Raw genomic sequence first — 25,492 nt, 5'->3', positions numbered from 1 at the left:
ATTTCGAACCAAGTTATTTCACGACGTTTTGATCGTTAGTTTGGGCCCACATCAAGTGAATACAAACTGGGATCGTCCACAGGGAGGAACACTGGTTCAAGAGGAAGTTCAAAGAAGCTGCATATTTGTTGTCCAACGAAACATTCAGCTAAGCTAGCGTGAAGATACGCAACATATGGAAACCTTTGATAAAGCGGAAAAACGACCCGCTAAACCGGTGAAGTGATGAGAGGGAAGAGGGGATAGGTTCGAATGACCTATAAATAGTCAGCTCTCGTAGTAACAGTCCAGTCATCACCCAAAGACAATTGTGGACACTATAAATCGAAAAATCGTGAAGGAACTTGGTTTGAAATATTCTTTGTTTTATTTTTCAATTCATTGCTCGTTTTCATTTTATTGAGATTTCATTTCACGTTTCATTACTTAATGTCGTATTATATTCATTTTACTTTCAAATGTAATGTTTTAGAATTGAGTCAATATGACATGAATTATTTCTAGCAAAATTTGAAATTAAACTTCTTCAGAATCAAATTTATCATGTTGCATCTAATGTCTACCAATAATACTTCACTGATGTATTAAATAGAAGGAAAATGAAAATGTTTCTGTTTGGAAATCAATAATCACTATTGGACTAAAACAATTTAAGTTCTACGTAATCACCTCAAAGATTTCATTTATTTTATTTCACCTACAGAGAAACTAAAAGATGAGCAATGCAGCGATATATAGGTACATATAATTACTATTGATTCAAGAGTTTTTTCATTCCTTCTCAACTTTCTAGGGATAATCACATTATTATTTTTTTGTGACTTTCGAATTTGTAATCTTTAGCCTCAGTATTTTTTTTTGTTTTGTGTCGCAGGTTCCCGAGGAAGACCATTCTTGACTGATCGTGCTGCTTCTCACCATACTGGAGCTTTTTAATAAAGTATTTTTTTATTTTATTTCATTTTATGTTAACCATACATGTAGTATGGTTAAAAAAGGTCATTTTTATTATTATTATTATTTCAGGAATAGGTCTGTACTTGAAGGTGGGATGATTTTATTTTCTACGCACTTGTTCTGAAACACCACAACAACTAATACCACCATCCACCGAAGTGTGTGGTGACAATCACCCCCCGACGGGTCCAATAATTATACCCATGCCGCAACTAATTCAGATCGGTCCTCGGTGTCTCGCAAAGTGGCTTTTTGCCACCTGGGGCTCCGGCAACTACTCCAGAGGCTACAATTACACCAGACAATAGGCCGAGTGTGAAGTCATTGAATGGCGGCGATTCTAGGATTGAATTCGTTTTGAAACGAGCCCAGTGTGGGCCGTATTGTCTGACCCAGTTGCCGCTACTGGCTTACCATATGGGCGCGAATGGTTTCTCTTGATGAGAAATGCTTCTGGTGGTGTCCGATTGTGTTCATGAAGAGCTGTGTCATTCTGGTTCAATTTGGTGATTTCGGAAAGATTAATTGCATTTTGGGGGGTAGGGATTGATGATGGAAATTAATATTTTTTTTAATTTCAACCCGTTCAGAGTGTCCAATATATCAACTTACCCTTCACTCATTTGCGGCCGGTGAATACAACATTTTGGCAACTGATACCGCAGTGTGTTGCGTCTTACCATTTTTTTACACGCTTTATATTAGCTTCACCTGTATGTATGTATGTTTGTTTGTAACTCTCAAGCTCGGGATCTGCATTGACATTATTGCTTGATCTATTCGCGGGCAGATGGCGCTGTACGAAACTATCAATTATTGCTTGATCTATTTGCGGGCAGATGGCGCTGTACGTAACTATCAATTATTGCTTGAGCTATTCGCGGGTAGATGCCGCTATTCGTAACCTCCTCAATAGGTTGTTCAAAAGAAAATCAAAGTAAAAAACATATTTGAAAGCAAACCAGAATATGGATTTCAACAATTAAAACTTTATCGTAAATTGTACACCTAAAAAATTCTGTTACTCAAATATTTCAAAAATCGAAAAATTAGAATTAAGGTGCTTGACACACATATCAAATCAAAAGATTGATTTGAAAAATAAAATTATTCACTGAAAAAATATATTTAGTCCATTAATATTTTGAATGAAACTTCATATTAAAACATCAAGACTGAATTGTTTTTTGAAACTATTACTGCAAATTTTTTCTTCACTTCGAAACAAATTTAACAACTGTCTCGCCCTCTGTTGGAGACTTACTGCATCTCAGTATTACTATAGAATTTGAGACCTCAAACTTTATTATGTTGTTTGAGAGGAATTTTACATTCGTGCGCCGTCTGTTAAAGATTTATAATACTAGTGACTAGAACTTAAAAAAAATATTTTTGACAATAAATTGGACTAAAAAGTGAAAAATTAATATAATTTAAAAAACTAAAAAAAACGGTTTTAAAGAACATCGAACTAATGGTTAAAAATATTTTTTTTTGAATAAGCTTGAAATAATAACGAACGAAAAATACTAATATTATTGTGAAAAATACCTATTTATTGATTTTGAAAGCAATGATGTTTTAGTTTTGATTTATGACCAGCTCCTTACAAAAACTGGTAATAAGAAATTGTACAAAAATCTGTACAGAATGTACAAGCTGTGCACACTATTTTTGTCATATTTACGAAAAATAGGATTCTAATAAAAACCACATACAACTGCTATAAAACAAAAAACATTCATGTAGCACATAATACAATATTTAAAATATCATATTGATTGGTTATCAGTTTCATGCAAGATATTACATGAGATAGAATATCACAGTTGAGTCGGTAAAAACCAAGTGAATAACACGATCGGTTTGAAATCTCAGTGAACACAATATACATATATCACATTACAAATTATCTAAATATCACCAATATATGGTTAACAGTTTTATGCAAGGTATCACATGAGATAAATATCACAGTTGGTAAAAAGTCACATCTAGAGTCTTATTATAGATATAAATAATTGTCTTTTGAATAGGACAAACAATTTGTTAAAACTAATAAATTATAACAGGTTCGAATTTTTGCAGTTTTTACATTAAAATAATTTTTTGGAATATATCTCTGTCATAACTATTTATCCAATTTTTTATTTGTTTCTTAAACTTAACGTAGTTTTGACTAGTTTTTATGATTTTAGGTAGTAAATCCCAAGTTTTTGGACCCAGATAGCTGCAGTGCCTCTGTCCCTCAACTACTCTTCAATCAACCCTAGAACATCAAGAATATATTGTGATCAAGCAATAGATACCAAATTACGATACCAATTCGGTTTTTATCTAGTCTATAGTCGCAAAACGCCATCTTTCTATGGGTCTCTTCAATCTTGGGGACAGGGAAAAGTCGCAGAGTGCCAAATCTGGTGAGAACGGTGGCTGAGGCATGAAAAGGTGTTGTTTACGACCAAAAAATCACGAACAAGAAATGACGAGTGAACAGGTGTATTAACTTGATGCAAAAGACAATAATTGCTTTTCCACAATACCAACATTGAAAATATAGAAAAAATCTCTTATCGAATGTACGTAGCCCGTGATATTTGAACATTAACCTAATTTTTTTCAACAGCCCACGAATTTATTAACTGACGTAACATAGCGGAATCGCATTTAGGTTCTGAGTTACGTTCTGGTTCAGGTTCTGGGTTAGGTTCTGGTTCAGGTTTTGGGTTAGGTTCCGAGTTTGGATCTAGGTAAGGTTCTGGGTTAGGTTCTAGGTTAGGTTATGTTAGTATAGGTTCTGGGTTAGGTTAGGTTAGGTTAGGTTGATAGCACCCGGGCATTTCGATTGGACTTTAACATTAGGCTATTCAAGAGGCGTACAATCGATAGCAATAACCGTTCTCTGGGCAAGTTCTCCGTTCTCGAGATACTTTCTAGGTGAAATGTCGAATTTTTGCGATTTAAAATCTGAATCGTATTCCAAACGAAAATGCGTTTTTCCGGATTTAGAATTTTTCACTCCTTAGGTGGCTTGGGGTGGGTTTTGGGGTTGACGAGGGTGGGGTGGCTTGGGTTGGGCCAATTTGGGGTGGACTTAGAGGTTGGGTTGAATTTAAGATAAAATGTCGATTTTATTGAAAAAAATTTGTTGATCAGTCTGTAAAAATGCGATTATTTAGGATTTTGAAGAGAAATAAAATTTTCTACTAACTTCCGTGAAGATGTATTGTGTGCAACTATGAAATGAACTTCTAATAATAATTTTTCATATAATTTGCCTAACTAAAATTGGTAGTTTTCATTTTATATCATCTTATATCTATTGATACCTATTATCAATCTTTAGGTATTTTTACTTTCAAAATATATGTTACTATCAACTTTAGTACATAAAAAAATTAGAGAACTATAAAATAACCTAATTATAATTCATCATATATTTTGCTCAACTAAAATTGTTACTATTATTTCAAACTGCCGAATGAAATTGGCGATTTAATTCATTCATAAAATATCAACAAGACACTATGAAATGAAATAACCTACGATACAAGTTCGTTAGGTATTATTACAGTCCTAGTAAAAAAAATTGTTTGACTCGAAATATTCTCTCCCACAAACTGATAGTCCGAAAGCTGTGAAATTTGTACGTGTCTTTTGAAAGTTATAGTTGACTAAAAATCATATGGATTTAATACTATACTATAATTCCAAAATAGTCGGCACTAAATTCTCAGAAATGACTGACATTTCAGCAGTGGCGTATGGAAATTATACTAAACAGATGAGAATGACAAAATTCATAGAATCACCACCTTGATAACAATGTTTTCGTTTCAATGCAATAATATTTTTGGAAATGTATTGCCTACTATTATGGAATTGTACAATAGTAGCATCATATGTGAGTTAGCTTTCGAACTTTTCAGTCCACCCAATATATGTCCCATGAAATCAAATCCACCACGTGTGTTCTTTGAAAGAACTATCAATATTTCTTTTAAGTCTGACCAACAACTCATATACAAAAAAATCAAAATCGAAAATCTTTGATTATCCATTCTGATTGAATGTATTTCGTGAGTTACATACTTTCAGCTTAGGCTTATCTTTCATGTTGCCTAATACTCTTTGGGGTGATGAGCAGTTTTGAAGAGTTACTTTTATGTAGTTTTGTGTGATTCAGTGTATCTTAGTTCAATTGCCATAGGAATTACTTCTCACAGGTATTTTAGAGAAATTCAGTGTTTATTAAGACACTTTACGTTAAATACTTCGATTTGTCGACTTCGTTTGAGGGATCCATAATATGGAGCATCTGTCGATAATTCATATTTCAAACGAGGATCTGGGATTTTCAAAATGGGTTCTGATGTTATGATCTCTTTCTGTTACTCAAATGAATTTTCACATTCTTGAGTCCAGATGAATTTTTTGTTTTTACATATTAGTTCTTCCAGAGGACGTGTAATTTTGCTATAATTTGATATAAAGCTTCTAAAATGATTGGTAAGGCTAGTAAAACATTGTAGTGACTTGATATCATAAGGTCTTTTCAAATTTTTCACATTTTCAGTGATTTCATTCATCTTTTTCGTATTTCCATCGATTTCTCCACCTAGAAAACTCACTTGTTGTCTATAAAAAACACATTTCTTGAAGTTTTTTTTTCAGTTACTTTCATGAAATATTTTCAAAATTTTCAAAGTAATATTTTCACATTCTTCCAAAATATAACCTCCACAAACAATATCATCGATATATGCCACTACATTTCCGTCCAATAAATCACCAAGAACATCCTGAATGACTCTCTGAAATTTTGTGAATTTAGTGAAATATTTACAACCATCAAATTTTTCAATTAAATCATTTATCATTGGAAATGGAAAAGGATCTAAGACAGTTTCAATATTGATTTGCCGAAAATCGATACACAATCTATAATTTGCATCGTTCTTTGTTTTGATAACGCAAGGTGAGGCATACGGTGAAGTGGATTCTTTTATGATACCATGATTTAGCATGTCTTTGATTTTATCCTTGATCCAAACTTGTTTCTTCAAAGAAAATCTATATGGTTTCAATTTTATAATTTTCGAGTTTTCTCTCAAAGTAAAATCTATTTCATAGTTACAAGAACAAAATGATGGATTCATTATTTGAGGAAATAATTTTTTCAAATTCTCCTAGGAAAATTTTGCCTTGTTAAAATGAAAAGTTCTCTTGAATAATCTTAGTTTTCTCAATGTAATTTTGCCCAATAATATGTCGAATGACGAAAAGAGAAATGAAAATTTCTATGCTTTTTACCACTTTCATTTGTAACTAACGTTACTGCAGTTTCGTCCTATATGGACATTCTCAAACTTGAACAATAAATTAACAATGATTCATTATATTCGCTAATATATACCATTCAGGTACTTGATTGAGTACCTGAATTTACAGTTCACAATGCGCATGTGCCAGTTTAAAAACCGGAGAGTAAATTAAATCGGTTTGGTCATTTAACAGGTTGCACCCGCAATGTTTATGCTTGTGAATTTCCAAGGATTCTAAATAATTGAGTTTGCAACCCTTCCTTGCATAGTGCAGAATTTCCGTATCGCTTAGATTCGAAAACTTGTGGTTGCATGCCAAGGAATGATTTGAAAACGTCGAATCATTTTTTTCTAGTCTGAAGGACCTTTCATGTTCAGCATACCGTTTTTGGAAATTTCGTCCGCATTGTCCCAGATAAACACTATTACACTCCGGACACTTAAGCTTATAAACTCCAGATTTTTCCAACTTGTCGACCTTATCTTTGGCATTGAAAAGGAAATGAGATAATCTGGCATGTGGTCTGAATGCTACTTCCACATTGTTTTTTCTGAAGAAACCTGCGATTCTTTCTGTTCTTTTTCCAAAATATGTTAGCGTCACCCATTTATTGATTTCTGGTTGTTTGACCTGAGGATATATTAATCTGCAAGTGAATTTCCGGCTTTGTTTTCTGACTAACTTCTGGATAGTATCTGCGTTGAAACCATTATTATGACCTATCTGTGTAATTCTATCAATTTCCCTAGCTAGATTGTCTACTGACAAAGGCAGTGAGAATGCTCTGTGCAGTAATGAATTGTAGGCTGCTAATTTATGACTGTTTGGATGAAAAGAATCGCTTGGGACGGTGATGTTTGTATAGCTAGGTTTTCTGAAAACATTGAACTCGAATTTATTCTGATTGTGTATAATGGCCAGGTCTAAGAAATTTATTTGTTTCTCTATCTTTGTTTCGAGTGTGAAATGAATGTTGCTATTGAGATTGTTCATGAATGTCACAAATTGGTTCAGCTGTCGTGCAGTTCCTCTGAAACAGGCAAGAATATTGTCTACATATCTGTACCAAAAATGAAAATGTTTTTTACCCAGGTCGGAGTTCACTATCGTGGTCTCCGAATTGTTCATAAATATGTCTGCTAAAAGTGGACTAAGGGGTGAGTCCATTGGTAAACCTGAATCCTGTTTATAGAATTTGTTGTTGAACTGTAGGTAGCTCTGATTCAGGCACACATCGAAAGCTGTTGAAACTTCAAAGGAAGTGATATGGTCTACTTTGGCTTTATCTAATATGTCTAAAATGAGGGGCTTACACTCGTTGTACGGTATGTTGGAGAACATACTTTTTCTTTAGTTAGGGAAGCCACAGATTATGCTGTAGACGACCCCTTCCGATATAGAAGGCCCCGACACTCTGTCGAATGAGGCCCTCATGTCCCCCGTTAAAGGATGAACAACTTTCTCATCCATCCCACCCCAGCCAGGTAGGGGTATCCCGTGAAGGGCGGCACTGATGTCTAAGGACTACATGCCGTCATACCATCAGTATGAACGCATTGATCCTTCTTGAGACCAATAATCAGTCGAAAGGGTAGGGGAGCTGGACTCCAAACCTGAAGGAAACGAGGATGATCTTCTGAATATACTCTTTACATCGAATGAAACTAAAATTGAATTATGTGGCGTGGTTTGGTTCCTTATGTTTTCTACTAAAGTCAGTGAATTTTAAATGCTGTGCGATACGGAAATTCTGCACTATGCAAGGAAGGGTTGCAAACTCAATTATTTAGAATCCTTGGAAATTCACAAGCATAAACATTGCGGGTGCAAGCTGTCAAATGACCAAATCCATTCAATTTACTCTCCGGTTTTCAAATTGGCACATGCGCATTGTGAACTGTAAATTCAGGTACTCAATCAAGTACCTGAATGATATATATTAGCGAATGTAATGAATCATTGTTAGTTTATTGTTCAAGTTTGAGAATGTCCATATAGGACGAAACTGCAGTAACGTTAGTTACAAATAAAAGTGGTAAAAAAAATAGAAATTTTCATTTCTCTTTTCATCATGATCTCCTACCACGTAGTAACGGCTACATCCATCAATTTATGTCGAATGACAAATTTTACACAATGATAGGATTAATTTGAATGTCTTCGCCTCTAATTTTCAAATCGAATGTCGTTTTATGATAACATTTCGTTATGCCAACTAAACTTCTTATATTAATATTAGTATTGGAATATGGTAAGTTCAATATTTTCACAACTCTTTCACTGATGAGATCAATATCAGATCCAGTGTCATATAATATTCCCTGTTCAGCATAATTATAAAATAATTTTGTAATTAGTAAATATCCCGGAAGGGTCCTACGTAGCATGTTTACGAAGAAACAACTCATTCCAAAATCTAAAATGCTCTGAATACATATGTTTATATATTCTCCCAAGTGAAAAACTTATTATTGCCATTGAGCACCGCTTTTCCGGACCCTTTATTCAAACTCAGACGTGTCGCCAATATCAACAACGACTGAGTGAATTTTTATGTCGCTTCAATTAAAGATAGCTCCTCCGTACTCCTGAAAGGAAATTGCTTTCACGCAATCAGCATCGAACAAAGAATGAAAATTGTTTGCTGGAACTTAGGTACTTCATTACGAAAGCCTAATATTGTCGAACTTTTAAAACGCCGATTGTAATTACTGTGCCGATAGAGTTCGTTAACAAAGAGTGGTGTTTATTTTTGAATTACACAAAACTGACACATTCATGCCGCTGACAAAGGGAATAACTATTAAATGGTCTATAAATCATTAGATCCGACAGCGAGGCGAATCGACGCGAAAACGAAGAGTGTTTGAATACATTAGTTTCTCAGGCAGGACACGTTATTCTGTCGTCTACAGGGTGGTCAAAAATCTGACATAAAAATAAATTAATACTGAAAAAACGTTCGAAAGTTTTGTCCGTTTTAATGGCATGTGTGTTTGTAGCTCCATATCTCAATAAATATTTATTCTACTATGTCATATATATGTACTGATCGATAGATAATTTTGTAGTGTATACATTGATGCTGTTCGATTTTTTCAAAATTTCAATACTTTGCCTCTTTTTAGTTTATTAGTATAGGATGTCGTTACGCGATTTTCAGCCAATTTTCTCTACGAATTCAAATTGAACCAGAGCTCTGCCGAAACATCCCAAAAAATTAACCAGGAATTAGGCAGTGATAAGCGGCGGCTCGTCAGAGGAGGCAAGGGAGGCTTAGCCCCCCTCATGAAATTTGAGGCTATTCATTGCAATAAATCAAAAGATACTGACAAATAATTATTATTATTTTTTTTTAAATGCTTGGGTATCATTACTTTACCAATAATTTTTGAAATAAATACATAATATGCCCGAAAAAACACTATCACTCACTACGTAGTACGTACCACACTGTATCCTGTATCAACAAACCTCAAACGCACCGCCCAAGAACGAATAAACCATCAACCCGAAATAATAAATGCCATACGTTGCCAGGGAGCCAAGCCTCCGACCGTTTTAAAAAACACAAGCTTCGCGAGACCGATCCAACCAGCGACATACGTCCCGATTTGTAATTTTAGTTGCAGAAATTATTACGTTGGAGGAGGCTATCCTCTACTTGATCTCAGTTAGTCTACGGCTGCGTTTGTTTTTCTTTCAATTATTCGATCGGGATACCATGACGGACCGAGACTGAAAAACATTACGGTAAATTGTGTTTCTTGATAATATTTGTTATTTGTGTATAAAACAGGCAGTACTGTATTATGGCAGTGCTTTTGGGTATTATTTTCAATGTGTTTTTAAAGGATTTCCTTTCAATTTCAAGGTGTTTTCACTTTTCGGTAAGTTTTTTTTTCCATTTATTACGGATAAGTTGGACGAAATTAAAAAATCTGACCATATAGTCGATTGGTTGCTGACAAATAATTTCAAGTCTTTATCTTATGATAATAAATTTTACATTATTAAAACTCTGGGAAGGCGTCAACCAAATTTGAATTCAATTAAAGCGTCAGATAATCGACAAAATCGAAGATTTAATATTAGGTGGTACGATAAATGCGATTGGTTAACCGGCTCCATTAAACGAGAAAAACTTTTTTGTCGGCCCTGTGTTTTATTTTCCGTACAAACCGAATACCAAACGTGGTCTAAAATAGGATACTCCAATTTAAAAAATTTACCTCGTTCTACAACATTTTAAATCTGAGGAGCATATTTTCGTCTTGTAAATTCAAATTGTTTAGCAAACAAAATATAGCAACAGCTTTAGATACAGCTCAAAAAGAGGGCATAATTTCTTTTAATAATCAGGTCGAATTCAAAAAGACTCATCGATATTACGATTTATTTGGGTTCCCAAGAATTAGCTTTTCGCGGACACGATGAAACCGAAAATTCGATAAATCTTGGCAATTACAAGGAACTTTTAATGCTATGGGGCAAATATGATTCACAATTTGGAACTTTTTTAAACGGTAGCGTTTTTCCGGGCACCTCAAAAACCATCCAAAATGAGGTTATAGACAGTGCGGCATATATTATTAAGAAAAATATAAGCAAGGAGATTGAAAGTGTTTCTTTTTTGCATGGGAAATTGATGAAACTACCTATATTACCTGTACATCATAACTTTCAATCGTTTTTAGATATGTCAAAGATAAGCATAACTAAGTGATTGTGCTTATAATATATTTGTAGCAATTTTTAAGAAAACTGTTATATTAGAAGAGAAAAGTATTATTATTTATTGACCGAGAGAAGAGTTCATTTATATTAAATAACTCAAAGACAACCCTTTTTTCTTGTTCCTGTTTTTTCAATGGTCAGTTTCAAACGTATAATTTTTGGCAATATATAATTTTTGTTTACATTTATGCAAGTATTACGTATTTTGCTTTGAATAGGTGCGGTACCCCAAAAAATGTTCGTGCCTCCGTCGGGCTTTTCTGTGTCTATATAGTCTTTATGACTTTAGCCTCACATGTTCTCCAATGCACGAGCCGTCACTGGCAGTAATAGTGTTTATGAACGCATTGTTTGACCTTGGTTTGCGAAATTTCGTTCCGGGGATATTAGCCTCGATAGTGAGCCCCGAAGTGGTCGACCTACAGTAATCCAGGACGAAGATTTGAAGACCCTGGTGGAGACTGACCCATCACAAATCGTGCGTGGGATGGCGGAAAAACTGGGCGTCAGCTCCCATGCGGTTTTTGATGCTTTGAAACGTATAGGGATGATCAAAAAGCTCAAAATGTGGAAGCCCCACAATTGAACGAGCGATAGGTCTGTTCTTTGTTCTTGCGCAAACAAAACGATCCTATTTTGGATCGGATCAACACGTGTGATGAAAACTGGATCCTCCACGACACTATAACTTTCTGAAACCATGCTAAACCATCACAACAGAGTCCAATTCTGAAGAAATCGACGGAATGTGATTTTACAAAAAATTTTTGGAAGAGTATGGTGTCGTGAATAAATTGAAACATTAATTTCATTTTTAGATACTGCTTTGACCATTCTGCAGATTAATTTTTTTCTCCACCAGGTAGGCAACCACTTTACAATCTTTGGTAGCGATATGAATTGTCGGAATTTGGCCAAAATCAACCCTTGAGGTGTTGAAAAGGGAGATAGACACTTTTATTAAACTTTGATGCTTGAGGATACCTAAACAAGTGTTGAAAAGGGGTCATTATATCCTTTCATGGTTCGAAAAAGCTCGAAAGCTCGGCCGTACTCGAGACCCTACGGCTCATGCTCCGAGTAAATGCGGCTCGGTTCGCATTGGAACTCGGGATTGAATACTTCCCCATCTATCTGGGACTAAATAAGTGGTAATTCCTTGTGAACAATATATATTTTTGTCACACATGAAGATTAGGCACAAACATGTACATTTAAAGGAGCTGTATGCATATTTCTTCGGAAAATGCGATTTATGAAACTGAAGTTCCATTGTTGAAAGTCTTGCGATTTATTTCCTGAAGACTGATTAGCATTAGATATTATATCAAGATCAATATTTATACACATACATTTTTTTTAGACAAAACCATTCTATTTGAGGGCTCATTACAATGAGTGACATACATATATACATACACATTACATACATTCTATTCTGGTCATTCTCATATTGATTTCAATTCAAGAACCACCGGTAGACAGCTGTTTCAGCCTGTTGGACATCAGTCAGTACCGAGCAGGCGGTCCTTGATTGGTAAATAACCAAGAAAAGTACTTGGTGATAATAACTGCGTAAACGCAAGTGAGACATAAGTAAAACCACCTGTTGGTGTCACAACTAAGTCAACTTGCCATGTTTTTATGTCAGTGTTGGTGGTTTGACCAATCAACCGACAACTGCGGTAGCGGAAATTTGGGAAGCTAACCTGTAATGCCATTACGGTCTGTTGGAAAAAAAAGAAGGATGAGAATCAATATGACTCATCCCGGATATTCTTGTTTTTCTTTCTGATATTTTGATGCCTTTTTCAGAATTGAAAACACACTTTTTTGTTTTCATTTCAAACTGTGACGTAGTGTAAAAAGTATTTTTGTTGGGTGTTGTTGAAAATGATACGCAGGGTTGAAACAAACACGATTTATTATCCACTGTTTCTCGAACTTTTACATAACATACCGTTTACAGTAATTACTCTAATATTTATTGAGTTATTGATAACAAGATATACACTGTAGATACTTTTAAAGTACGAACTATACGTCATACATAGGAACGAAAGAAACAATACAGTTATAAATAGTCAAATAAACTTTCTACAACAAAAATGTAACAAAACACAAATTGACTTGTGTTTCACCATTATTCAATAACTATTTTATTACCTAAAAGCACACGAAGAAATTTTTATGTACAACTTCATAAAATTATTTACAATTTATACATGTCTGAGTATTTCTTGTTTTATGGCAATATCTACCCACACGATCAAGGACATACCAGTATAATCTGAAAGAATTAATGAGAAGATTAATTTTTTCATAAGGAAAATTCTTTCATCTGTGAGCTCTGTGGAAGTTTCAGATTCAATAAGAAATGCCGGTTTGTGCCACAATTCAAAACAAATACTGTACTATATAATCATGATAGGATGATGTTACTTGTAAAATCAATTGCTGAATGAGAGCTCCCATGGGATTTACATTGTACCAACTTTTCAAAAACGAAAGTACACCGTTGAACATTTTTGTGAAAGTACGAATGTATTACAAAATAAATGATCAGTTCAACTAAAAATCAGTGTGTTACCAATACAATTCAAGTAATTATTTGAAACATATTTGGAATTCTACTGAACTGAGTCATAATTTTACAGTCATCATTGAATAATCTTAAACTTATTGTAATTTTACCAGAGGTTCACAAACAAATCTTTAAAACTAATTAATACAGTTTATTGTATGATTTTCACTATAAAGAGTTTTATAAAAACCGCAAAAAAACTGTATTAATTAATTTCAAAATGGATGTTCATCAAATATCGGACAGTTCTATTAAAAAAATATTATGTATTTTTCTGAAAAAAAGTTGAACTGACTTTACAAAAATACATAGTGTGTGTTGTAATATAAAAATACATACGTCCAGTAGAAGTTTACTGAAAATTCAAGAATGTTTTGTAATTTTTTCAAATAGAGTTGAAATAAATCGTGAAGTGAATTCACAGAACGTGATTTCATTATTGAAAAAATATTATGCGTTAAAACTTTTAATGCTTTTTTTGTTGAATTACTATAAAAATTTTCAACGGTGTAAAAGATTAGTTGATGAAGCAGCCATAAAACATAGGGACGTAGTAAATCAATCAACGTGTTTTCACAATTATTTTGATACTAGCTGATTCAATTTTTTTATTAATCAAGTATTTAAATTATTCTTTATTAAGTTGCACTCTTCAGCTAAGCACCTTGTGATACACGACATTTTTTGTTCTGTTATCCAGGCGCAAGTATTAACAACGCGCAGATGGTCTTGCGACCCGTGAACATGCCGTATATAATTGACCATGTGAAAAACATTGATTTTCCAGATTCAGACCACGAACTTTCAAGGACTGGCCTTGTGATTTGTTAATAGTTGTAGCAAATGCAAGACGAATTGGAAATTTAAGTCTCAAACGGCTTATCGGTTGGGATCATCGGGATCCTCGAAATGAGAACTTCCTCACCTTCGAATTTTCCTTTGAGTATCGTGGCGTAAATCACGTTGTTCGTCAATTTATTCAGCACCAAACGTATATCTTTTAGTGGGTTTATGTTTCGAAGCATGATTACTACGGAGCCAACCTTCAGGCGTAAATTGTGCGTAAGCCAGGCACATCTAAGGAGTTTAAAAATTCAATTGGCTAGTTGGTGGCTTCATCTTCATTTGTTACACAGTCAATTGATTTGAATGGATGCATTGTTCCAATGATATCATTCAAAATTATGTAGTTTAGGTCATCTACATCTTTATTCTTAGCCGCTAAAATTGCTCGCTCACTCAACCATTCATTATTTTTGTAGTTAGTAATTATATTTGGGAATACTTTGCTGATAAGTTCGTCTTCCGATGAGACAAAGTTACAGAAATTCTGAGGAAATGAAATCAATTCGCTGGATTCGTCGACCGGTACTCGACCATTACCGATAGTCAGCAATTGCTAAGAGAAATCTTCAGCAGATGTATCATTCAGCAATGCAACTCTCATGTTTGTTGTCAGCTGAGGTTTCTTCACAGCGCCATAGCGCCATAGATTCGATGATTTGATGGAAGCGTGTATTTCGTCGGCAGCCGTTGATCTTTGAATTACTGGCAGTGTTTGGCGGAAATAGCCAGACAGTAAAATCATTGCACCTCCAAAACATCTCGAGACATTGCGTAGATCTTTAAATGTTCGGTTAAATGCTTCTAATGCACGTTTGTGCGCCATTGTGCATTCGTCCCATATGATGATTTTCGATGCTGACAAAAATTTGGCCATTGCGGAGTTTTTTTAAATATTACATGTTGGTTCTTCAATAGTTTGAAGATTTAACGGCAATTTTAATGCTGAATGAGCTGTACGACATCCTTCTAACAATGTGGCTGCTATTCCAGAAGAAGCAACTGCAAGCGCAATGTTGGATCTCGCCCGAACAGTAGCTAAAACTAATGACATCAAGAATGTCTTACCAGTTATAATTGTCAAATTTTTCACCATATTGGAACATCTATTTCTATTGTTTTTCAACGGTAATCCAGGTTATATAAATAACTGGGGAGCATTTATGTACATCAACGATCAGTCAAAATCGTTTCACGAAATTAAAATGTTTTTATTCAATTCGATGGCTGTTGTAAAATCAACAGTTTGATAATCAACATTTTTTTCTGATTGATGAAAATTTATAGTAATTCCATAAACTACAAATCGCAAGGTGTAGTTTATGAAATGACAATTAGCAATCCCTCAACGATTTCCATACATCTTGAAAAAAAAAACTAACGCGTCCTACTGGGTATTTCAGTATCAACGTAAACCCAGTATATCATTATTCATCATCATGCAGATTAATTAATGAATACTATTTTGCAATACAATATTGAATGAGATGCCTCCGTTTGGCAATGCATCGATTCCTTTTTTTGCAAATATTATTTCAATAACTTCTTCATCCCAAAAATTCTAATGCAAATACAAAAAAATTTTTTTTGTAATAATATTGTACATATCCGTTGTTACAACAATAAATGTAACTTGACAAATGGCATACCATCGTGAACAATTAGTTGTTACTTTCTCCATGCATGGAATTCTAGTTGTTTCTATACGATTTTCATTTATACTTTTCCTGGAAAACAGAGAAAGCTACGAGAACAAATCAGAAGATAAAGGAAGTTTTATTTTGGAATATTTCACCCAACGTTACAAGAAACGTCAGTAATATTCATTTCTCGGTCAATAATGTTGGCTGATATTGTCAAAATGTATCAAGATGTGTTGATATCAATACGAATGAGGAACTTTTGAGAAAAGTTCAACACTCTGTATTTTGAAAACAATGCATGAAATTAGTTTCTGAACACGTTCTGAATTTTTTTAAAGCAGATAAAAAGTTTCCGCTGAATCAAAAATATTAAAAGCAGTACCATGTTTCCGACACTGCCAGTAGAGCAAAATTGCTAGATCATCAAAATCAGGTAAAATAATGAATGGTAAAGTAAATATCGCCATTAAACATCATTCATTCAAAATAACGCATCGACCAGAGACCGCACACTTACACACATTTGACGAAAATAAAAATCACAGAATAAAACTATGGAGCTCTCGAACATGAACCTTGGGACATCCCTACTATCCTAACCGAACTCGATTTAATTATTGCGGACCCACAGAGCCTTAAAGGTATCCGCGTATCCTGCCAAATCGCCAACAAATACCAAATTTATTCACTAATATCACGTTCACATCCTATCTGGTCAAAACAAAACAGTCAATGGTCTCCTAAACTCGGGACCAGGAGATTGTGTCGGGTACTGACCGGGGTACTGTGACATGGGCAGCAACCCACCAGCACCCTGCTGCATGGCGCTAGGAGGGTAGTACCCCTGCAGAGCTCCAGGAGAGGCCCCAGCAGAAGAGGTCGTCGTCGAACTCGAAGAAGAAGTGCCTTCGAGCCTGTCTTGGTTTGGTTTGTTGTCGGGAGAGTCCGAAGACCTGGGAGAGCTTAAAGAAGCTTGGTGGTTCTGCTGCTGCTGCTGCTGATGGTCTGCATACATTTTGCCGATGTCCAGGCTGGGGTAGGACCGTGAGGAGTCGGGGTTGTATTTGTTGGCGTCCATATACATTTTTGAAGATTCGAAGTAGGCCTTTGTTAGGGCTGACGTGGAGTCTAAATAGCCGCGTTCGAGGTAGCTCTTCGAAGGGGCGTCCATGTATTTGGGGTCCGAGTACATCGAGATGGCGAGGGATGAGGAGGGCATGTAGGGAGATCGGTATTTGTCCGCTTCCATGGAGTATTTCATAGCATCCATTGAGGATACCACCTGGAACAAATGATATCGTTGATAAATTGTAAGGTATTGATAATGAATATGATTATTTTATTATTGGTCTGTTATATCACTGGGATTGTGATTTTTCAATATTCGTTGTAATTGCTAAGGTCAATATTTTCATTATATCAGATGTCGGGTTCATGTTGGGGCGAGTCCAATAATTCTAACTTATCGCAAAGATTTGTAGAATTACCAATTATCAGTGCAATCATTCCTCGGCGAAGGAATAGTTTTTCTCATAAATTACTGGACACTTCGCCTTCATTATTCTCGCATGAGTCTCTTAAATACTTCTGAGAATTACGCAGTTAACAATAAAATTAATTTGAAAATATTTTCGATGCACTGGCTTCGATAATTGCTTTGGAACTATTTTCTACTATTCAAGTGTTGAAAATCTTCTTATGACCCAGTTTATTTTGCGTTTTTTTTCTGCTGCACAACTCAAGCAGCCAATCTATATGTGAACCATTTTCTGCTTCACAGGTACCTTATGAAATAACAAAAAATGCAATAAACTGGACCATCTACTCTATTATTTGCGACACGACCAAAGAAATTCTTTCCTTGACAATAAAATTCACATAGCAGACCAAATAACCAGAATGTAAAATTTCACGGCCGGAGATAACTGTGTGAAAGCTAATTTTCGGGTTTTTTGACCGTGGTTTGCAGGTTTGTATGCCTGACGTTTCATCTACTACTGCGGTAGACATTACAAATAGATGTGGTAACGGTCGCAGTGGTGCTCGAGTTTTTGTTTCCGTAGTTTCCAACGCATTTACTACGACGCTGGTATTTGACTCTGCTTTTCTATTCTTATTACTGGGTGTGTAAGGACAGATGGCCAGATTTTATTGATGTTCATTGCCTCTTCTTTTCTATTGAAATTACCCCTGTGTTTTTGAATTTCTATTGGCTGTCTATATACTCTAGGGGATAGCCATTTTTGGTGTTATCGAGTATTACTGTATCTTCTTTGTTTGGAGCATGTTCGGCTATAGCTGATTTGTCGGTTTGTTTGAGGTTTGTCGACAATTTCTCTTGTGTTCAGAAAAACGAGTACCAATGATTTCCGGTATACCTACAAGGAATCCGGTATCCCTCGGAAGATTTATTAATTTTATTTATCTTATTTATTTGTTTTATTTTATTTTATTTTATTTGTTTAATTTCATTTATTTCATTCATTTTATTTATTTTCAGTGGAATACAAAACAGGACACACCCAAAAAGAGTATTCGCAAATGATGAGGTGAAAATAACAATTGATGATTTGATTGTTATAAATAATATGCAACATTATTTATAACAATATTATGAACAGTTAATAATCAAGTGCAGTGCAAATTACAATAGTTAGATATGAAAATGGTGATTGTATGAACATTTGAGAGACATGGTGAAGGTTGCGGTGGAATTAGAAAAGATGTCAATAAACTGTCAAAACAATTATTTATTATTTTATATAGGAACTTAATATCAGCTATTTGGCGTCTATCTGCCAAAAATATCGAATTGAGTTAGTTGTATTTTGATTTGTAATGAATCTTTGAGACTATGAAAGAATTTTCTATTGATATACTTAGGTGAAGAATTTGCTTTGTATAGATTCCAGTCTTTCAATATATACATATATATATAGGGGGTTCTAAATAACCGAAGCAGAATTGAGCTGGACATTTACAAGCCATTTGAAGTGTACGAACAGAGTTAGTATTACGGAAATCGTGACAAGTCCTGATCAGAAATCCAAGAGCTTTGTTGGCTTTTTTGCAATATAATTAACATGAGAGTCAAATATAATACTCCTCAGTCCTTGACTTCAGATGTTTTCATCAGTTGCTGCCTGTTTATTTGATATTGGTGCTGGTAAATATTTTTGTTTCTTGTAAGTGTAATAGAGTGGCATTTTTCATGATAAAGGAATAAAGAGTTTTTCTCGCAGATGTTTACTAGAGTATTAATGTTGTTGTGAATGAGGAGAGAATCGTTGGAACATGACACAGTATGGAATACTTTCGAGTCGTCAGCATACATTAAAAAATCGCAGTAGGAGAAACAACTAGATATATCGTTAATATAAATGTTGGAGAGGAGAGGCCCCAGATGGGAGCCTTGAGAGACTCCGGAAGTAATATTAATAAATCTATAACAAAATTTTCCTAGAGTGACTGCCCGAGACCTATTTGTAATATACGACTGAAACCATCTTAGCAGATCACTCTGTATACCAATTTCCACCAGCTTGTCGAGTAAAGTTGCATGATCTATCTTGTCGAATACTGTGCTGAAATCGGTATAGATGGTATCAACCTGGCAGCCTATATCAATGCTCTTCAAGAGATATTCAATATAGAAAAATAAATTTGTTTCAATCGAGCGATGTTTTACAAATCCATGCTGTTCATTATTGATTGAGGATCCAATATCAAAGTATATATAGTCACGAATGATTGATTCAAAAAGTTTGGAAATCAAGCCGAGTTTCGTATAGGGCGCTAGTTTTCAAAACAATAACTATTTACCACTTTTGAAGATGGGAAGTGTAGTTTTCCATTATTTGGGAAAGAGTCTTCTTTGATAGACTTATTAAATAAAATAAATAGGATATGAGACATTTCTGAGGAAGACCTTAGATCTGATAGTTTTTGTTGGCCTACATATTGGTATCACGTCGTGTCTATCTAATTCTCCCAATCCAACTTTGGGTTACTTTGACGTTCTTTCTCCTGTGTCATATGGCTCGCTCCAATTCCCCTCCGCTATATCCATTTCATTTGAAGGCATTTTTAGGTGAATGAGTTCGTCAGGAAGATTCTCAAGTTCACAAATCGAACGTGATCTCTCAAACAACGTTTTAATAACCCCCCTTCTTGTTGCAGGTACCTGTCTGTACAGGTACCTGGTTTCCTGGATATTCTGTGGCCAAATGTACCACCTTCACAAGAACATTCAAGAAGGCTAAAGTCCCTGGGACTTCTTGGTTCATTGTGAATTGGATTGTTGGGCCGAAGAGAGTTCAGATTAATAGAAATTTGTTCCGTGTCTCTTCACCATCTCGCCATAGCACGAACATGTCATCATGAAAACGAACGAAATGAAAGAAAATTTTTTGAAAAATCTTTTGAAGTGTCCTAGATTTCTAAATTATTAGAAAATACAGTTATTTTCTATCCTTACAATTTTCTGAAGATACCATTGAACGTAACATCTTCCTTCTTTTTGAATCCTTTTTCAATCAGAAATTAGAAATTCAGAGCAAGCAACTACAAACATCCTTCATTTTAAAAGACTTATCGCTGTCTCCTAAAAACGTCGCGTTCACCAAATTTGGGAAATACAGTGGCCATCAACATCAATAAACCTTCTAATTGATCACCAGATATGACCAACGGAGAATATAAACCGGTGGATTTTATAATCGAACACCCCACATTCGTATCTCGATGGCCAACACAAATCAATGGTTGTTTTTCTTGTAAAAAGAGAGAGGTCCCAGAGGCAGAGCAGTCACAAACAGGCCGCTAATCCTGATTTAATAATCTTTGTCCGCATATCCCGGTGACAGCATCCACTTCCAATCACACCTTACCGGGTGACTCCCTCGACTTGGAGCTACACCTCATTTGAATAACAACGACGGGATAAATTGTCCCAGACAGAGGCGGAGGTGAACTTATTTTGAGGGGGATGCGTAACGTTACAATTGTCTCTATTTAAAAAATACGATTACTAGTAACTTCAGTCAAATAATTTCTTGATTTGAGAGAATTTCGTTTGTTCCGTATATTGATTTTATGATAAATGAAAGGTATCACTAGAATCTTTGGATTGAAAATGTATTTTTACAAACAGGGAAGTTGCAAGAAAATGCCAATACACAATACATGATTCAACGAATGTCAGTTTTCTTGGATGAAATCAAGTTTTTCTTGACAATTGAATTCTTTTATATTTTTTCGGATTGTGGAAGGTGAAAATGATAAAAAAAGGACGATAAAACAATAATAATTGAGGTCGAATAGTACATGTTCTGAAAACTTGGTTGAGAGATTATTAAAAAAGTATTTTCTGAAAAGAATAATGTTAGACTCTTTTTTCGATTGTCTGAATGAGCGATTACAGAACAGAACACTTTCATAGATGAAAACACTACTGACTAGCCAAAAAGGGGATTTTGGATGTTCATAAGAGCTGCAACTCAACATTCTAGATACACATACAAAAAATGTGATACTGTACTTCTAGTAACATAAATTTATGAAATTTTGCAATTACTTAGTTATTTTCAAAATTTTAACTTCGGATTTGAAATTTTTCACTCCAAAATATTTTCTGATGCCAGTTTTTGATGAGAAACGAGTTTTGTTATGTTATGTACGATTTTTTAATACACTTTTGAATCCAAGGTCAAAATTAAGTACATTATCAACTCATTGACATCCAGTTTTTTTAACATCTATGGGTCTATGGTTAACCTTCCATAAATTACACTATAAGAAATATTTAAAATTAGACATCTCTATTAAATTTGTCACGATTAACAGCGTTTGGAATTGTTTTTGACAGATACCAACAGAATGATGATTTGATGACATATTCTTTAATATGATATCCATTTTTTCATTTCTCTTCTCATTCACAACCAATTACGATCCACTTCGTCGGAGTAAAATGGACAAAATAAACAAAATAATGGCTGAGAAATAATGCTACGCCCCTGTGACATCTCATTTAAATAACAACGCTTGGATAAATTGTTTCATATCATAGTTATATATATTTGGTTATTCGAGGCACATAGTGAGTTCCCCCTTTTTGCTCTTTTACTTTTATCTCATACTTACAATGTTTTGCTTGAATTATATTGAATAAATTGTCATATTTCGCTTAAAATGAATAAAATCTAAAATCATTTCTTTATGCCAGAGATGGTATTAAAATATTGCTAAGACGACTTTTCAAACACTTCAAACAATGTTCTTATTAGTCAATGGGCTTTGCTTGAAGACATGCAGTAAACAAATCTAAAGAAATGAATAAATGTTCAAGCCATTCTCGGATGTACCTACACAGTAGCTTGAATGGACTGGCGCCTATCAGAAAACAACTACTCCACAACTAATACCACGAACGGCTTTGGATTATATCCGACAGGTGTCAGTGCAGAAATCTTCACAGAAAATATCCTGCATATGCAATTGGCAATACAACTCAAAGAGTCGATCTTCAATTTAGAAAATCGGTTTCGGGCTCCTTGGTCACTCGTCAGTGCAAGATAATGTCCATCATCGACCTGAAGTCAATGATATTCCATAATTGAAAATCGAAATTCTTTCAGAGTATATCATATTGAGTTGGAGCGAACATCAAAAATGTCAATCCATCTAGTGGATTGAATAAGGAAGAAACACTTTCTTATTAGTCAGTGGGCTATGCTTGAAGACTGGCAGTAAACAAATCTAAAGAAATTAACTTTAAATGTTCAAGCCAGTCTCGTATATACCTACACAGTAGGTTGAATGGACTGACGCCTATCAGAAAACAATTACTTCACTAATACCACGAATACGCCTATCGGATATAATCCAACGCCGTTCGTGGTATTAGTCAGTGGAGTAGTTGTTTTCTGATACGCGTCAGTCCATTCAACCTACTGTGTAGGTATATCCGAGACTGGCTTGAACATAACATTTCTTTAGACTTGAAACAAGATAGAGCAAAGTGAAGAATTGCTTAATATAATTGTTATTTTCAGCTATTCATTTTTAATTTTTTTTTAGTTGTTTCAGGGATTCCAAATCATTTTATATATTAGACAATGGAAGTCCGAACTAGTGAAATTCATCATGAAACATTGTCAATCACCATCAAACAAAAGTGAAGAATGTGCTAATTTTAAACTGGGATACGAGGTCTTTATTTTGCAGAAGTCAGTAGTTCGAATGATCAATTGAATTGGATAGAGAGAGTCATGTAGGAGGGCTTCCAAAGAACTAGAACTTTTTACGGTTGTTGCACTATGTCTATGAATTTTCCGTTAACCAGCTGCCGCCCCCCTACGAACGACAACCCTCCGAAGTCGAAACTTGTGTGAGCTAAGGATTAACGAGGTCTTACCTGTGAACCTATGATTCCTTACATTCAACAAATCAAATGAGGATATAAAACAGCCCCTAATATGAGTATTTTCAAATCGAAACATTTTTAATTGATTAAAATTACTGGATTAATTTTAAAGACAGTTTTACCTTTTTCCATGTAATCTTTGTTATTTGTTCATTATGTCAGGCTTGTATTTTTAACTTATTCATGTACATGTAATTTCACGTAAGCGTATACAGAAATGTTTCTTCTTTGGTAATTTTTAACGAGTGAAATAAATAGATTATTATTATCAATAATTGAATCAATATTAGACTCATATGATAATAATTATTGAAGAGTGACATTAATTATGAAATGAAAGTAACATTTCAAAAAAAATCTCGATATAGCGATATGATGTTGAAACAACTAGTAATTAAATATTATTCTCAACGAATCAATGAATCATGTATATCATGTATAATGCCTTGTGGTATCGGTGGTCAGTCGGTGTTCAGTGACCACTGAATACTACTGCAATCTGAAAACGATGCTGTGAGCTAACATAAAAGTGTTCTGTTGGTAAGATTTCTCAAGTTGTCTCAATTTTTTTGATTTGTCCAGTCCTGCAAATATACACTTATATTGTCACATATGGTGAAGTAGAATGTCACTTGAGGCAATTTGTGATTTCATGAAATAGTTTGCCCCCCAATCCAATTTTTATTGTGACAGATAAAAGCTCAGCTTATTTAGCCTTGAAACGATGAAGCATATGATGAAGTAGAATATAGTTCAAGGCAGTTTGTGATTCCATGTAATGGCATGTCATCTAGTGATGTAGCATATTATGAGGTGGAATGTCGCTTGAGGTCGTTTGTGACTTCATAAAATATTATGCCCTACAATCCAATTTTTATTGTGAAGTTGATGAAAGCTCAGCTCAATCAGCCTTGAAATGGTGAAGCAAATGATGAAGTAGAATATCGTTCAAGGCAGTTTGTGATTCCATGAAATGGCATGTCCTCCAATCAGAATTAAATAATAACATTATTGAAATCTCAGCTTAGCTAGCCTCAAAATAATGAAGCATATGATGAAATAGAATGTAGCTCGAGGCAATTTGTGATTTCATCAAATAGCATGCCCTAGAGTCCAATTTTTATTGTAACACTGATGCCTATTCAGTCTTGAGATGATGAGGCATATGGTGAAGTAGAATATCGTTCAAGGCAGTTTGTGATTCCATAAAATGTCATGTCCTCCAGTAACATTGATGAAATCCCAGTTTAGCTTGCCTCAAAATGATGAAGCATATGATGAAATAGAATGTCGCTTGAGACAGTTTGAGATTTCATGAAATAGCATGCCTTCAATTCAATTTTTTGGAGACATTGATGAAAGCTTTTCATAAAATATCATGCTCTACAATACAATTTTTATTGTGAAGTTGATGAAAGCTCAGCTCAATCAGCCTTGAAATGGTGAAGCAAATGATGAAATAGAATATCGTTCAAGGCAGTTTGTGATTCCATGAAATGGGATGTTTTCTGGTGATGAAGCATATTATGAGGTGGAATGTCGCCTGAGGCCGTTTGTGACTTCATAAAATAACATGCCCTCCAATCCAATTTTTATTGTGAAGTTGATGAAAGCTCAGCTCAATCAGCCTTGAAATGGTGAAGCAAATGATGAAATAGAATATCGTTCAAGGCAGTTTGTGATTCCATGAAATGGGATGTTTTCTGGTGATGAAGCATATTATGAGGTGGAATGTCGCCTGAGGCCGTTTGTGACTTCATAAAATAACATGCCCTCCAATCCAATTTTTATTGTGAAGTTGATGAAAGCTCAGCTCAATCAGCCTTGAAATGGTGAAGCAAATGATGAAATAGAATATCTTTCAAGGCAGTTTGTGATTCCATGAAATGGGATGTTTTCTGGTGATGAAGCATATTATGAGGTGGAATGTCGCCTGAGGCCGTTTGTGACTTCATAAAATAACATGCCCTACAATCC

General features: G+C 34.7%; 1 protein-coding gene across 1 annotated transcript in view; it reads right to left on the bottom strand.

The window, feature by feature from the left end:
* Positions 1 to 12,925: 12,925 nt before the first annotated feature.
* Positions 12,926 to 25,492, bottom strand: part of Sox21b (SRY-box transcription factor sox21b) — a 113,112-nt gene continuing 100,545 nt past the window's right edge. Inside the window, exon 5 of the mRNA XM_074171075.1 lies at positions 12,926 to 17,371. Within this exon, the coding sequence (XP_074027176.1) occupies positions 16,805 to 17,371 (567 nt within the window). The 3' untranslated portion in view covers positions 12,926 to 16,804. The remainder of the gene's footprint in view (positions 17,372 to 25,492) is intronic.

The sequence above is a fragment of the Leptinotarsa decemlineata genome, unplaced genomic scaffold (genome assembly GCF_025532065.1).
Source record: "Leptinotarsa decemlineata unplaced genomic scaffold, Ldec_3_MD MMD2_tig00000008_RagTag_RagTag, whole genome shotgun sequence".
Taxonomy (NCBI): Eukaryota; Metazoa; Arthropoda; class Insecta; order Coleoptera; family Chrysomelidae; genus Leptinotarsa; species Leptinotarsa decemlineata.
This window is presented reverse-complemented; position numbering and strand designations above follow the sequence as displayed.